The 17,184-nt window shown below is 40.1% G+C and overlaps 1 protein-coding gene across 2 annotated transcripts in view; it reads left to right on the top strand.

The window, feature by feature from the left end:
* CRIP1 (cysteine rich protein 1) overlaps positions 1 to 17,184 on the top strand; it is a 118,630-nt gene that overhangs the window by 98,886 nt on the left and 2,560 nt on the right. For both annotated transcript variants that reach the window (XM_044074104.1, XM_044074105.1), the window contains exon 4: positions 833 to 880. In XM_044074104.1, coding sequence (XP_043930039.1) covers positions 833 to 873 — 41 coding nt within the window. In that variant the 3' untranslated portion in view covers positions 874 to 880. The remainder of the gene's footprint in view (positions 1 to 832; positions 881 to 17,184) is intronic.

Here is a 17,184-nt window from a genome sequence, read left to right as displayed (position 1 = left end):
AAAAGAAAACAGGTGTGCAGAGCAGCCCAGAGCACACATTATACATGTTTCTGATTCAGTTCGCCATTTTACATCATCATTTTACTACACTAAATTTGCATGGAGTTCCTCATTCTCTTTCCATTAGACTCTCATTAGCATGTGCTGTATACGTAAATGTTTTGCCTCTTGTGCAACCATGCTACCTGTGTATTAGAATTGCCCATAACCTCTGCATTGCCACTGCCCATTCTAATTTATGCTACACAAGCCATTCAATGACTATGAATCACAACCATTAAGTTAATGCTTGCTTTACTGGGAAAGAGAGATGATTCAACAAACACCTTTTGTTTGAAAGCTGCTTGAGAAAGTGGCATTTAGAAAAGGTCATTCCATCTTTTTTCTCTTTAAGACTAGGGTGAACACTGAACTCATTGTAATAAAGTGGCTGTCCAGGGAATCTCCCTTTGCACTGCTGGGGGAGCAGTGCACCAAACCCAACAACAAATTTTATTTGTAAGATTGAGGTTTTGGCAGAATGTCATTTAGTTGCCTAGTTTTGACCATACAGTTTTTGGGGAAACAAACTGACTATGTAAACCATATCCAAGTTTATGCATTATTTACTGTGTTTATGGTTGTTGCACCTATCATTATCCCAGGAAGTGAGTTATGCTAATATTCACCTCTGAAAAATACAGTATTATGAATTAAAGGAAGGCATTACAGTTGTATCTATAATAAAGTAAGCTATGAACAGCCATGAAACTGCATAGTTTAGGGCCTCATATTTCAAAAGATAAAGCACTGGATCTCTACTCAACCAGACTTCTTACTTTATGTTTTTCAGGTTTTGGACGAGGAGGTGCAGAAAGTCATGAGTACAAATGAAAAGAAGGTAATTTTTTAGTCTTGATAAATTCAATATTGTTAGAGGTTTGTGGTTTAAAAAGGATTTTTTTGTAAAAGCATATATATATTTTGTATTTATATTGCCTAGGTTATGGCTTAGGTGCCATGATTTTCAGTAGGTGTCTAACATCTAGAATGCAGAATGTATTTTCTACTGAAGAAACTGTGTAGCTGCCCAAAAGGTTTAAAAAAAAATATGTCTGTGTTATAATTCTTTTAAGAACTAGATGTATTAATCAACTGTAAGGTTCCATTGGATCTGATAATACTATGGGTCTTAACCTTTTGGGGAGACAGTTTTAAATGTAACCTGGATAGCTGGATACACTTTAGAGTGCATTTTTTTTATTTTAGCTAGTTTACATAAAAAAAAAAGTTTGTAGTCTTCACTAGACAATGGCATACTGGTTTGCACTCGTTGTTTTCAGGATGTGTAACATTCCACTCATGCAAACACATGCTGATGAATGAAAACATGTATTTATACCAGGATATTTGCCACTGTCAGCTCCTGCACTTTTACTGGCAGCAGTAAACTCTGGTATGAATCATCCAAATGCCAGTTGTTTTATAAGATTTTAAACCAATTAATGCTGCAAAGCCCATTGTGTAAAGTTAGCAATTCAGCAGCATACCGAAAGAAGAAATACCTATCTAGAATTATGAAATATTTACTTTATTTCTTAATCTGGTTCGAAACTAGTCCAAAGATCCAGTTGAACTCTGAACAAGGCCAAGATTGTTACATGCATTACTGTACAGTACAAGCTATTTAGTTAACAAGTAAATAGAGGTTTACTAAGCAGAGTACAGCAATATATGGTTGGGGGGACAACGAGGCTATAGCAGGGAACATTTTTCCCACCCCCATTGTAGTGCAGTCTCACAGCTGGTATATATAATTAATAGGGGTGTGGGTGTATGGGGAGCTTGTCCCCCCCCCCCCTGAAAAGATGCTGGTTGCAGTGCTTTCCATGTTCTGTGCTTCATTTTTATGTGGTCAATCTTTTGTGCTTTGATATTTCTTGATTCAATGTTACAAATGCATTTCATGGTTAGGATAATAATGGGAAAATAATGAACAAATCAACAAAAATAATGCAACGTTATATGGTACAGTAAAATATCTGCATTTACAGATGCAATATTTTTGATGAGCTTGCATGCACTGACCTTATTCAAATGTCTGCACATGTATTTATCCAAAACATACCCTTTTCATTTTTTTTTCAGAAAGTTAATAAGATTATTTAATTTCTAACTTGACGTGCTAGGTTATTTTAGGAAGCTGGTATTATTTTTACATCCTAATAGCCAACAAGTTCACCTACCCTGAATCATAATGACCCATTTCTATCATACCAGGTCAAGAGCTGACTCATTTATTCCGTAAATTAAAGCAACACCCAGAATAAGGCAAGACCCCCATAAGTACTTTAGTTCCCTTTTGAGGTGAAAGTTGGGTGCCAGAAGTGAGACATCATTCTCACAAGGCACCCCTTTCTAGGTCTAAGTCCTCCCTGTAGTGGCTTGTGACTTCTGCAGTTAATGCAGCTACATTTCACCAGTTCCCAATATAAACACTAGGTGCAGTGCAGAAGCCCTTACTGTCTTTAATGCTGTCTGCTCTATACCAACACTCCTGAGGTAGTCATCAATGCAGGGAGCCAACCCCCCTCCCCCGATGGATATGTGCTGGCATTGACTGCTCACTTTAATCCTACTGCCCAGCTCTTACATCTTGCAGTGCCACAAATTGGGTCTATATCACATCATCAAATGTACTATTTAATGAACGCTTATTAGGCAAGCACTAATAAGCAAAAACACTAAATAGAGAACAAACTACCTATCTGTATCAAACAAAGTTCCTCATTAGCACTCTTCAAGAAAATTCTTGATGACTGGATGGGAAATTTGAAATTCACCCCTGGGATCACTTCTGTGGCTCTGCTAAACAGGGGCACAGGTAAATAATTTTCTTGGGTGGCAAAAGCCAGGGTAACATTTTGGCTGGGCTAGGGCCAATAGCCTACTACTAACCTATGAATGTTCGTTTAAGTGAAACATTCCACTGGGTTATAAATTGTGTCCATTGTTTCCTTGTGACATGCTTAGCCAACCACTCTTCCCAATCTTTTCTAACTTCCTCTGATTCATTCCTGTAGTTATTGTGCAATATTTATATGCCATACTAATTATCCCTTCTTTAATAGCAGACTCTGTTCTAGATTTAACTAAAAACTCCACTAGAGCAGGTCTTTCACTTAAGATTCCCCTATCCCTTTCTCTTTGCCTATGCTCCGATATCAATCCCTGATAGGGAAGGTAGTCTCCAGCCTGCAGTCCAAATGTCTTCATGACCTCTTCCCATTCTATTACTTTCTCTCTCTACTTATTTGCTCCCAATACCTTGGTTCCATTGCCAGTTTTCTCCAATAAATTCCATTCCCCTCTTGCCTATTCTCCATACCGCTAAACATTGACTGTTTTAGCCTGTTCCTTCCAGTTTCTCTAATGCAGCAGAACTCTTAGATTTCCTATGCATGTTCTGTCTTCTAATTCTATTTTTTGAAACAGCTCTTCTTGAGAAATTTCATATTCAGCAAGCTTTTTCCTTCATTTCAGCCTGTTTTTTTTTTTTTTGCATTTTTATCAGATCGGAATAACTGCTTAAAGCTTCTTTCATTTTTTCCAGCCTTTTGTTATTTGAGTTGATATACCAATTCAATGGGTAGTTTATTTTAATCAGCTCTGAGCATGTTTGATTTTTCCTCTAGATCACCAGAAGTCATGTCTTGCACTAAATCATGAGATTGAACTGCTTTTTGCTGAACAGCTGCAGGATTCTTCCCAGCCAATGTTTTCTATTCACCTTTTCTAGATGATTTTGTTTCTGGCTTTCTAAGTTTCTTCTTTGCTGGCATCCAGGCAGTGCACTTATTAGCCAGTAACTTCTTCTTTCATCTTTTTCTCGGTTAGGGGTCACCACAGCAGATCACCTGTCCACTCAAGATTGGCAGTGAGTTTTACAGTATTGAGTTGCCAGCCCAGTGCCCAACCTTCCACAGAAGGCACACACGCACTCACACCTAAGGCCAATTTAGAGTGTCCAATCCACCTACGCATGTCTTTGGGATGTGGGAGGAAACCAGAGCACCCGGAGGAAACCCACGCGACCACAGGGAGGACATGCAGACTCCACACAGAAGGCACCCCAGCCAAGGATCAAACCAGAGAAACTCTTGCTCTGAGGCGGCAACGCTAACCACTGAACCACCATGGCCACCCACGTATTAGCCATTAACTAAATTTACTAAAACCAGAAGAGATACTGTCTCTTATCTCTCAATTTCTTTTTTACACTGGGAGAGCTGAAATTAAGCTGTTGATCAGGGCGCAGTCATCTTGGAAGTTAAAATTGTAGTACTTTGGCAAATCATTGTGAACTGATGTCATTAAATAATGACAGACACTTGAGTTTCAGACTTCATATTCTTCAGAAAATGCATTCCAATGCAAAACCTGTTATTCCAGCAGTTGTGTTTATAAGAGTAACATTTAAAATATGTCCCTATTTTTGCTTTTGTCCATCCATTATTTTTGGCTTTGTCCATGATGTTCTTCATTCCACATTGCTGCAGTCCTAACCATTGGGTAGTCCGCTGTCCAGTCGGCCCGAATACCAAAGTATATGGCTGACGTCGGTCAAGGCGCATTAGACTGACGTCAGGACGTCAGGGTACTAATGCGCATGACCGACGTCATATCCTCAGTCTTTTTTGCCGCATGGTCCGATGCAGAAGCAGTTTTGCGAGTGCAGGTTGGCGTTCTGAAATATTTCCGAAGTCGGAGTTTCAGACCGAATCAAAGTTGGCTAAGTACCCCGTTGGGAACATTTTGGTTTTCTTGCCTCAGTATTTAACCGGATGTCAGAAAAAGTGAATAACTGTATTTCTTGTGGGAAGCAGATACCTCATAGGGATTACCATACTCTGTGTATACCTTGTTTAGGGCCTGAGCACGACGTTGTTGGTTGCCGCTCTTGTGCTAGATTTAACAAACGCACTATTAAGAGAAGGTTAGACTGTGCCAGGTTAGTGTTTGGGAAGCGTTGTAATTACAAAATGCCGTCGGATGCTCCGACGCCTGCTTCGTCCAAAAAGCGCAAAGACAAAACAGCAAAGCCTAGGGTTGATGAACCGGCAGTCCCGGAAGTCGGTTCTTTAGAAGGCTCAGTGGAGCCAGAAGTTTTGCCAGGAGTTTCTTTAGAGTCTCAGGCAGAGACTTTACTGTTACAGGATGTGCCCTCTCTGGAGGTAGGCCTGGCTGAGGGGGCTTCTCAGGTAACTATTCTTCCCTCTCTTCCCAAGATAGTTAGAGCTTCTCCTACTGTTTCCAAAACTTCTTTGAGAGGTAGGCCAAGTTCAGCTTCAGTGGGGGCTTCTCCTAGCACTTCAGGTTCTGTGCCTAAGAAACATATGCTTAAAATGGCAGAAGATTTAATTACTATGATTAGAGGCTCTATGCCCCTCCTGATAAGAGGCCTAGGGTGGAACCTGAGTTTGAGAGTTTGGAACAGTATTCAGAGGCTTGAGTCTTCATGGAAGACTTGCAGGAGTTCCTCCTTATTCTGATTCTGATGTGGATGATTCCACACCTACAGCTTCTCCTCCTGAGGATTTCTCATTTTCAGAGACTCTGCATTCCATGAGGGAACACTTTAAATGGGAAGGCCAAGATTACTCTGATTCCAGGAAAAGGCTTAGGAATTCTTATTTTACCCCAACATAGGCCTTTAGCTATACCTCCTGTGTTGAATGTGGTGGAAGATGTTTTGCAGAGGCTTCCTGAACCCTGACTCTTTGCCTCCTGCCCCTGTTAAACCTGATAGGTACTATAGGGTGCCCAAGCTCATAAGTATTTGTTTAAGAGTCCTAGGGCGGACCCAGAAACTGTTTCTCAGGGGCCTAAAGGTGTTAAGGCCTCTGTGGTTAAAAATCCTGTTCCCACTGATAAAGAGGCAAGGGCTTTGGATAGGTGGGGAAAGAAAGTGTATACTTCTTCCACTCTAGCCATGAGAGCGTTGAATTGTCAGTTTCACATGCTAAAATATCAAAATTATCTCCTTTCACAATTGAAATCTAAGGTGGATGCTTTGGCGGAAGGTATAGAGTGTAAAGAGTTGCTGGATTTAGTTCATGTGTCTGAACAAGTGGGTAAGCATTCTTTGCAATGTGGTTTTGATGCTGTGCAGGCCTCCTCGAGGGTGGCTGCCACTAGTTCTGTTCTTCAGGCATGCCTGGTTGAGGATCAGAATTTAGCAGAGCATGTTAAGACTAGGATTTTGGATGCTACTTTACAGTCTGATGTGTTATTTGGTTAGCTTGTGGAAGCAGTTTTAAAGAAAATGGAGGACAAAGCTAAGTCTATGCAAACTGTTAAAGATTTTTGCAGGTGCAGCCACCAAAGTTTAGTAGAAATTGGCCTACTAAGGGATGGACATATCCTGCTTTTGATTCCCAGTCTAGGGGTAGGTCTAGGCGTGGTAGGGGCAGAGCTCAAGGTTCTTTTAGGCCTAGAACAGGGGGTTCGCCTGCTCAGACTTCTGGTGAGGGCAGGGGTCAGTCCTTTCGTAAACAGACCCAATGACCTGCCTTTTCAGCTGCCAGTAGATTCTCGTCTGGTAGCTCCTTTGGGAGGAAGACTGTCTCTTTTCAAAGAAAATTGGGATTTAATCACTCAAGACAGATGGGTGTTGGATATCATTCACCACGGTTACAGGTTTTATTTCCACACATTGCCCCTTTCAAAGGCATGCCAGACGTTCCTCCTCCACAAAGGAAGAGGCTCACAAGCAAATTTCTCTGTTACTCCAAATAGGGGCCATTCAGCCAGTCCCTATACCAGAAAGGGGCCTAGGATTTTATTCTCGCCTGTTCCTAGTACCAAAGAAGGGGAACACGTGGAGACCAATTTTGGATTTATCTATCCTCAACACTTATCTGGACATTCCCAAGTTCAAAATGTTGACGTTACAACAGCTTTTACCTCTGCTGGGCAAAGATCATTGGATGGTAACTTTAGATCTCAAGGAAGCTTACCTTCATGTGCCTATAAGACTGTGTTGCAGGAAGTATCTGTGTTTCGAGCTGGAAATTCTCATTATCAGTTCTCTGCATTGCCCTTTGGCTTATCTACTGCCCAGAGTATTCACAAAGGTTCTGGCTCCAGTGATAGCTTACTTCAGGCTAAAAGGAATTCAAATCTATCCTTACTTGGACGACTGCCTGATTCTGGCTCAAGAAAAGGAAGACCTTCTACAGCATCTGGAATATGTCATAGCAGTGCTAAGATGCCTAGGGTATTCTGTGAGCGAAATAAAGTCCAGTCTAGTACCCTCTCAAGACATGTGCTTTCTGGGTGTGAGACTGAATACAGCAGCCCAGATGGCCTTTTTAACCCCGGACAAACAAAAGAATCTTTCCAGTTACTTCCATCAGCTATCTCTTCAGTCCGGGCTGACTGCAAGGACAGTCCTTCAAGCCTTAGGGTTCATGGCATCTTGTATTCTGGTGCTTCCCAATGCCAAACTGCATATGAGGAAGCTACAATGGTATCTCAAAAATGTATGGACACAGCACTGCCAGGATTTGGACACTGTCATTCAAATAATACCTTGCATTCAAAAGGAATTTTGTGGTGGGCTCAGGAATGTCACCTAAACAAGGGACTCTCTGTGACCCGGGCAGAGGCACGTCAGATTCTAACGACAGATGCCTCAGGCATTGCTGCGAGAGCTCAGCTAAATGGAAAGTGGATCCAAGACAAGTGGCCTGCCAGACTACAGCATCTACATATCAACATGAAGGAGATGTTAGCAGTCCAATTTGCATTAATGGCTTTCAAGGAGTTACTTCTTCCAGGGCAGGTGTTGATTCTAACAGACAACACAACTGTCATGTGGTGCGATCAACAAACAAGGGGAACACATTCTTACCCATTGTGCAGGCAAGCAATGATTTTATGGGGAGACTGCGCTCAGCTTGCAACTAACTCTTCAGGCAAGGTTTCTGCCGGAGCACAGAACTCCTTAGCAGATGTGTTAAGCAGACAAATCATGGATCCCCACGAGTGGAAACTGGATCTTCATGTATTTCAAAGGTTGACAGTGTCCTGCGGAACTCCAGACATAGCTCTGTTCGCTTCTCCACTAAACCACCAGCTGCCAAAGTTTTGTACAAAGAGGTTACATCACACAGCTTGGAAAGTGGATGCTCTTTCGTTCAGTTGGAAAAATCTTCATGTGTATGCGTTTCCACCTCTGCCTCTTCTTCCAAAGGTGCTTCTAAAGGTCAGACAAGACAAGCCAAGGATGATTTTAATAGCTCCAGATTGGCCTCGGCAGCACTGGTACCCATTACTGAGGAGTCTAGTAAAGAAGCCTCCATGGCCTTTACCCTTGATTCCACACCTGTTGTCTCAGAGAGACGGCCACCTGCTCAATGTCAAGCTTCGCTCTCTTCATCTAACAGCATGGCATATTCTGTTTTGAGACAGCCGGTCTCAACTTCCTCAACAAGTTTTAAATGTGATTATGGAAGCTAGAAGACCTAGTACAAGGAAAGTGTATGCAGAAAAATGGAAGAGATTTTTATTTTGGAGTGCAGCAAGGGATTTGGAGATTTCTGAGCCTAATTTGAGTGTGGCTCTTCAATATCTTACTGAGTTATTGGACAAAGGTTTGTCCTTCTCTTCCATTAAGATTCATGCTGCAGCAATTTCAGCTCACTATGATTGTGACCCACCATTGTTTTCGCATCCTTTGTTCAAGCAGTTTCTCAGAGGGGCAAAGAATATAAGACCCCCACGTAGAGCTCCTACTCCTGCTTGGGATCTCAATTTTGTGTTGGAAAAACTTACTCTACAACCTTTTGAGCCTGCGGTACTGCTGATTTGAAATATTTGTCATGGAAGACTGCTTTTTGTTGGCTATTACTTCTGCAAGAAGGGTTTCTGAGTTGCAGGCCCTTATGGCAGTAGAGCCCTTTCTGATTTTCCATAAGGATAGGGTATCATTACGTACTAATCCTTCCTTTATGCCTAAGGTGGTTTCTAGTGTGGCTTTAAACCAAACTATTCATTTGCCTACTTTCTATGCAGATCCCCAAAATAAAGGGGAAAAGATTTTGCACACTTTAGATGTACATAGGCAGTTGCGTTATTATTTAAGCAGGACTAAGGATTTCAGGCAGTCTCAGCAGTTGTTTGTTTCTTTTGCTTTGAGTTCTCAGGGCAAGCCTGTGTCTAAGCAAACTATTTCTAAGTGGATTGGGTTTTGCATTTCATTTTGTTATTCCCATCATGGCAAGGAGATTCCAGCTGGGATTAGGCCTCATTCCACTAGGGCTACTGCCACTTCAACAGCATTTCTAAGGGGTGGCAACTAAGGATATTTTGGAGGCAGCTACTTGGAGTTCAGTGCATACTTTCTCTAAGCATTACCACCTTCCTCTCTACTCTAAATCTAGGGCTGGTTTTGCCACAGCTATTTTGCAAGGCATGTTGACAGCTCCTGCTTCCTTATGATTTGCCAGCCTCCCTTACCTCTGCTTTGGGATTCTACCCAATGGTTAGGACTGCAGCAATGTGGAATGAAGAACATAGTACAGTTTTGTACCTACCATAAATGTAGATGTTCGAGGATCCACATTGCTGCAGTCCAATTTACCCTCCCGCCTTCCCCTCTGTGTTTAGGGGTGGTGGTGTGAGTTGCTATATATTTTTGTACATGTGTATATATATATATTGTATATCAGTTTGGTGCAGGGCTTTTTTGGTGTTTTGGATTGGGCCTTGTCTTTTTAGGGTCTTCTGACATCTGGGGCAAGAAAAGACTGAGGATATGACGTCGGTCATGCGCATTAGTACCCTGACGTCCTGACGTCAGTCTAATGTGCCTTGACCGACGTCAGCCATATACTTTGGTATTCGGGCCGACTGGACAGCGGACTACCCAATGGTTAGGACTGCAGCAATGTGGATCCTCGAACATCTACATTTATGGTAGGTACAAAACTGTACTTTTCTTGTGCTTAGAGGTTGTGGGGTATGGTATTAAACAATAAAAACTGTACTGGAACAAACCTGTTTCTGAGGAAGTTCCTGATTAATAAAAGTTGGAACGAAAGCACTAAACAATCTAGCCTCATTTTTGTGGTCATCTGGGATACTTACAGAAGTGCACCAATATACCAAAATTATTTTCATTGTTTTTTTCATTTTTTCTTGGTTTCAGTGACCATGCTTCTTAATATATATGTGTGTGTGTGTGTGTGTGTGTGTGTGTGTGTGTGTGTGTGTGTGTGTGTGTGTGTGTGTGCGAAAAACTATCACAGTCTTGCAAATGATAATCCCTAGACTATCATATCAAAATATCAGAACACTGAAGACCACAATATTGAACTCCTGGACTTGCTCGCTCCCATGTAGAATCAATGTTACCACTTTTTTTTGTTTCCACACCCCTGCAGGACCCATGTTAGCACCCATTTCTAAGTTAACAGTGGTAGAGCTACTCAGATTTTTAAACTCTATGAAGTTTTTCATTTGGTCTGCACACCCACCCCCTGGATCTTGAATATACCAACTCCGAGATCGCACTACAGTGCAGAACATGGAAATCTTTCAATTCCACACTGTACGGAGATGCCAGTTACACATGGTCGACATTTCAAATGTCGATCATATGGTCTCGGCAATATGAAGGTCGGCATTATTTATTTAATGTTTCCTACCCATATATTTTCTAAAAAATCTAACTCTCTCTCTATTGCTCATCTTAATATACGCAGCATAAACAATAAAGTTACACAATTACAAGCCCTGACTGAAGTCTACTCCTTTGATATTCTATGCTTAACTGAAACTTGGTTAAAACCTACAACCAAGGACAATCAGATCATCCCACCTGGATATAATATCCTAAGACTCGACCGAACCTCCAAAAAAGGTGGAGGAGTTGCTATCCTATATAAACCTTGCCTAAATTTAACCACCCATAACCTCAAACCACCACTAGACTCCAATGCAGAGATTCTTATCACAAAGCTTCTTATCAACAACTCCAAATCTATCTATATCATCTGTTTATACATACCCCCTGGTAACAATATAGCAACTATGGAAAATATTCTCTCCTGGCTATCCCAAAACCTACCTCAAGAAACTATCATCCTAGGTGATACAAATATAGACTGGACCTCCCTCTGCAGTAACCTCCTTCTAACCACATAAACCTATATGGGTATTCCCAAACTATCACCTCCTACCAGAATAAATAGATCCAACAAAAATCTAGCCTATTAGACTGGATTCTTATTAACCGTCCTCCCATACTTATGACTCAGGAACTCTCCCAGATGATTTAAGTGACCACTCACTTACCTACATCATCAAACATAAAACCAACTGTCCCTCCAACATCCACAATAAGCATCAGATCCAAAAAGAACTTTAACTCAGAACTATTCCAGATGGAACTAAAAGCATGTAACTGGTTACCACTGCTTAATTTATCCTTAGACGATGCCGTTACTTACTTTAACTCCAACTTTCTTACCATCCTGGACCGCCATGCCCCAACCAGACAAATTAGAACAAAAAACAAACATGCGCCATGGCTATCTAAAGAAACCAAACAAAAAATCAAAGATAGAAACAAACACTGGGAAATTTGGAAAAAGACTCAAAGTCCTATCCACCAACAAACCTTCAGACAACTAAGAAATCAAACAAAAAGAGCTGTAATATCGGATAAAAAGAATTACTACCTACTTTCCCAACAAACAAATCAAACCAAACCACAGAGGTTCTGGTCCAGCATCAACCAACTACTCCACCCAGGGCAAACTACCACTCCTAGCCCTCAAAATACTGAACACAAAACTTCAATAAATATAGCTAATGAATTTAACACATTCTTCACTAACACTATACAAACACTAGCTAGCCAGCTCTCACCTGATAATTTCACTTTACCTACTAATAAAACAAACTCTTCTCCTTCCTTCCAACTTCAACCCATCCCTACATCATATGTACTTACCCTCCTTCAGAAATTGAAACCATGCTCTCCTCGCAGACCAACTACCAGCAGAATTTCTGCAACTAGCCGCTAAATCCATTGCCTACCCTATATCAATCCTAATCAACAGAACCATTACTGAAAGCTATATCCCTCCATTTGGAAAATCTCCCATATTATCCCCCTCCACAAAGGTGGCCAATCTACTGAACTTTCCAACTTTCGACCAATTGCCCTCCTCTCACCTATAGCTAAAATTATGGAAAAATGCATCCATAAACAACTACTTCAACATTTAACACAAAATAATCTTTTAGCTAACTGCCAGCATGGTTTTAGACCTTCACACAGTACCTCCACTGCCCTTCTCTCCTTTACAGATATTATCAACAAACACCGTAGTCTAAACAAACTCTCTTCTGCCCTATTCATTGACCTATCTAAAGCTTTTGATATGGTGAATCACCAAATTCTCATCACCATAATAAAATCCCTATCACTTGACACATCCTCCATTAAGTGGTTCCAGTCCTACCTTGACAAAAGACAGCAGGCCGTACTATGGCACAAGTCTCTCTACCCACCTACCAGTCAACCTAGGTGTCCCCCAAGGTTCCATCCTTGGACCTTTACTTTTTTCCATTTTCATCAATGATCTCCACCTGGCTATCCCTCAAGCCTCTTGTATACAATATGCAGATGATTCCACACTTATATGCTCAGCCTCATCCTCTTCAGACCTCCTACACCTTACCCAACAAGTCTTCAACACAGTTGAGAAATGGTTTACACATAGATGCCTTCTCTTAAACCTCAAAAGACTAAACTCCTTTTCTCTCCCAACAGTAAATTCCCCACATTAGATTTCTCAGTCACTTCTACCAACAATACTATTATATCCCCAGAACCTACCACTAAACTGCTAGGAGTCACCATCGACAATAAACTAAACTTTGATATACATATAAACAATACTATTAAATCTGTTAATAGAAAATAGGCTCCTGTATCGGATTAAATCTTTCTCCTACCCTCTGCTCGTACAACAATAGCACACACATCTAATATCTCCTCTTCTATATGCTTCACCCATCTTTACTAAACTTTCTAAAACAATCTCAGCAAACTGGAAATGTCCTATAATAACATCGCCAGATTTGCCACAGGAAACCCTTATAGAACCCATCATTGCCTCAATCTAAAACAGCTAGGCTGGCTTGAACTACAGAACCTAATTAAATTCCATCAACTAACTATAGCTCACAAAACCCTTTACACACCATCCAAAACACCTGCTCTATCCACACTAATCACTCCCTATAAAACCTAGATTCCCTAAGGTCCTCACATAAACTCTTAGCACATACTACCAAAATAAACAACAAGGCCAGTGACTCTCTTTTTCTAATACTGTAGGGAAAGCCTGGAATCTTCTACCAAATGATATTTCTACACTTCCTCTCTCCAGTTTCAAAAACAATCTGAAAGTATATCTCAAATCTCACTGGCTATGTCATTGCTCCAAACCTGACTAGCTCTATAGTTACTTAACTGCATCCTATACAGATTATTTAGCTAGAATTGTTATTTTTATCCTGTAATTTAGTGCTGTTTATGCTTATTTTTTTTGTATTTTTTCTTTTGCATATTTGTGTTACTCATAGATAGAAATAAGTTAATTAGCTGTATGTATCTAGGAGCTTTTCTCCCCGGGCCTCTACTGAAAATGGACATGTATCCAGTTAGACTAGCCCGGTAAACAAATGTAAAATAAATAAATAAATAAAATTATGAGACCATGTGAAGGGAACCCATATATATATATATATATATATATATATATATATATATATATATGTGTGTGTGTGTGTGTGTGTGTGTGTGTATGTGTGTGTGTGTGTAGATATATATACAGTTTACCTTCAGATGGTTGACTAACACAAATCTCGATATCCTGAAGATAGACCACTCTACATTGAAAATGGAAATGTCAACTTTCTAGTACACATTCGCTGAAGTTGCTGCTCAGTGCATGCAAATAAAACAACATCCCGTTGTGCCCCCCTACAAGTCATGCTAATTATGCATACTAACAATGAGATGGTAAATGAATATTCCCCTACCTGAGGATTTTTGATCTCATACACTATAACTATCTGTATAATTGATCAACTGCAGTCAATTAAACAGATGTTGAACAAACTATATATATATATATATATATATATATATATATATATATATATATATATATATATATATATATATATATATATATATATATAAAATAGATGGAAATGTTGTTACATTTTTACCTAAAAAGATGGCAGAATAGCTAGGGAGTGAGGTTGCTTTACTAAACCAATGTGTAGAACATAGATAAGAGAATGGATCTAATAACTGCAGTTATATAAAGTGCAAGAGATGACTCCATTTACTCACTACAACAAAACCATAAACTAGATATACTTGTACACAATGAACTGTGTACTGAATATGAGAAAAGAATCTGTCTTTTATTTAGCGTTTTAAACACAAACAGGCAAAATAAAGTTAGGTGGCCAAAATTAGAGTGCCCCTAAGTTCATCATATGCCTGTTTCTCTTAAGGCCCAGGAGAAATCTTGGATTATGCAAATGGATAGCTTGAAAAAGCAAAACTGACATATACCAAAATCCTTTAGCTAAAATTCAGATCCAAAGCTGCATTGCAGAACCCAACTTCATTCTCAATCAATGGCCACATACTGTATAAGAAGCCTTATTCATTCCCAGTATTTCTGCATTCTGTTTCTTATTTTATAGCTTGACCTTTATGCAGCTGGTGACAGAGACCTTTGACCAACAACAGCAACATAAGTCAATCCTTCAACCAGAATTAGACTTCTGGAGATGACAAGTTGCCTTACTAACAGTGACTGCAAAAAGATTCCTGCCACTGGGAGATATCAGTCCTGGCCACATCTCCATACTTATAGATCTCCATGCATGGGTGACCACATCTTTTTTGTTTTTTGTTTTTTTTTTTGGTCCAAATGAGAATGGGTCATTTCTACAATATTATATCACCCTATTTTAAATACTACAAAGAAGCACAATTTGCTGTAACAAGTTTTATATCAGTTTGTTACTCTGCAAATGTTGGGTTGAATTAATATCAGAATTTCTACAGTATTACAGTGTTTTTATTCCTTTAAATTGGCCTTAGTTTGTATAATGGTTGCATTTTACATAGCTGTACAGTTCTGTACTGAAGAATTACTCTCTTATAGTAAGTAAAATGCATACCCTCCTTTTTGGTAATCACTTGAGGTCAGATATGTCTTGATTTCATCAAATCCACCACCAATTCAAGGACTAAGACCTTCTTTATCTATGCTCAGGTGTTAAGGAACAGTCGTCAGATATAATCTGCATCTGACTTGGGACCTTTAATTTCTTGCTTCTGTGCTGGAATAACATTTGAGGTTTCTCATAAATCTCAGTATTTCTGAACTTTTTCCACTTATGAGGTCATAGAAAGATTGAAGCACATATGTATGTGGCTTGTGGATAGTGTTTCATTGTTCCTTTTTTGCCGGTGTGCTGAAATATTTGTTCTTTTTCCCCCAGATGAAATTTATCTATTATTAATACCTTGAAGAAAGGGAGTTTTTTTAGATGCCTGTGCATGTACATTTCCCTGTTTAGCCAGAACCTTATAGTTTCATAAGTGTTTACTAGGCTAGCGAAAACAATGGCCTTTTTAAGCCTAGCCATGCATCCCAAATCTCTGACAAGTTCTGATACCTTGATAAGTGTAAGCAAGGACTTGGGAGATGAACCATTTACAAGCAGGGGTCTGGGAGATGAACCATTCACAGGTTGCCTGTGTCCATTAGAGACACAGGCTTTCTGACTGTTCTAGTTGTGGCCATATTTGGAGAATTTTGTTTTAGTGTTTATTGCAGTAGAATTTAGTTCTGAATGCTCTTCTTTGCAAGAGTCTGAGTTAGTCCACTGTGTTTAATGCATTTCTCTTTTTCAGACTTAAAGGGTGAGGGTGAGCTACCATTTATTTTGCATAGCTGTCTGCTATAATTAAACATCTATGCCCATTCATTGATCTTTCTTTCTTCCTGTTCTGTACCTTTTTCCTTATTTCCTTCCCTTCTTTATGAATATCCATTATCTTTTGATGATTCATTATATATGGATGGCTTCTTTCAGTCCACTGACAGAGGCTTGCTAGACTCAAATGGTTTTAAGCAGAGGGATGTAAGCTTGGTTTTCCCTCAAGTCAGTAATGTTAACTCTCAGGGTTATGTATTTGGGAGCAAGTATGCATGTGGGGTAGACATATGAGATCTCTGTAGAGACCCAGGTGCTCTTATCTGCCAACAGGTGGTGGGGTTAAACCCAGTTAGTAACAATGCCTTCACAGCTTACCTGGCATAGTGCAGCTGTTGATTAGTGTGGAGGGTTGGCCATTTAGTTCCATAGCTGGTAACGTAAAGTATGTATGTATGCAGAGGGCCCTTGGATGGTTAATAAGCCAGACTAACCTGGCCACTGTGATAAGAGCATCCCTCTTCAACAGCAAGCATGTGTGGAAAGGAGACAGGTGGAGGCACAAACACCCCCATGTCTGCCTGGATGACAACCCCTCTTGCATATCCATCACTTCCGTACTGGGGCTAACTGGTACAGGAAATGAATGTGCTTAAGTCCCTTTGGGGAAGACTTTGTGGTCAGTAATCACAGGGAAAAAAACTGACCTAGAACAAAAAAGGATCATAGGAAGAAGTTCGCTGACTGGGACAACATACTAGTAAAATCTTCTAATGACTACTGGAGAACCATACACTCTGTCTTCTTTAGTCCTATACTCCCATCACCATCTGTCCATGCTTCTGAGCAGAATACTGCCAACATTTTAAGAAAATATTTTGAAAAGAAAGTAGTCAATGTTCAATGATGCTATTATCTATAACTCAAAAGCATCACCTCAGTTCTGATTGAATGAGGTTAGTATATTTACAGTCAGGAAGCTTTTACAGCAGACAAAGGGAAACTGCTACATATAAACCAGACAAAAAACTCTAGCTTTGTGGGGTCAGATGGCGGCCCTTCCCCCAATTTCCTAAAATTGTCATCTCACTCCTTTGCCATATATCTTACCAGCCTTTTTAACAGAAGCACCAGATTGGGAATAATGTCACCACT

The sequence above is a fragment of the Protopterus annectens genome, chromosome 6.part0 (assembly GCF_019279795.1).
Source record: "Protopterus annectens isolate FY-2018-M chromosome 6.part0, PAN1.0, whole genome shotgun sequence".
Classification (NCBI taxonomy): Eukaryota; Metazoa; Chordata; order Ceratodontiformes; family Protopteridae; genus Protopterus; species Protopterus annectens.
The sequence above is the reverse complement of the archived record's forward strand: the minus strand, read 5'-3'. Positions and strand labels throughout refer to the sequence as shown.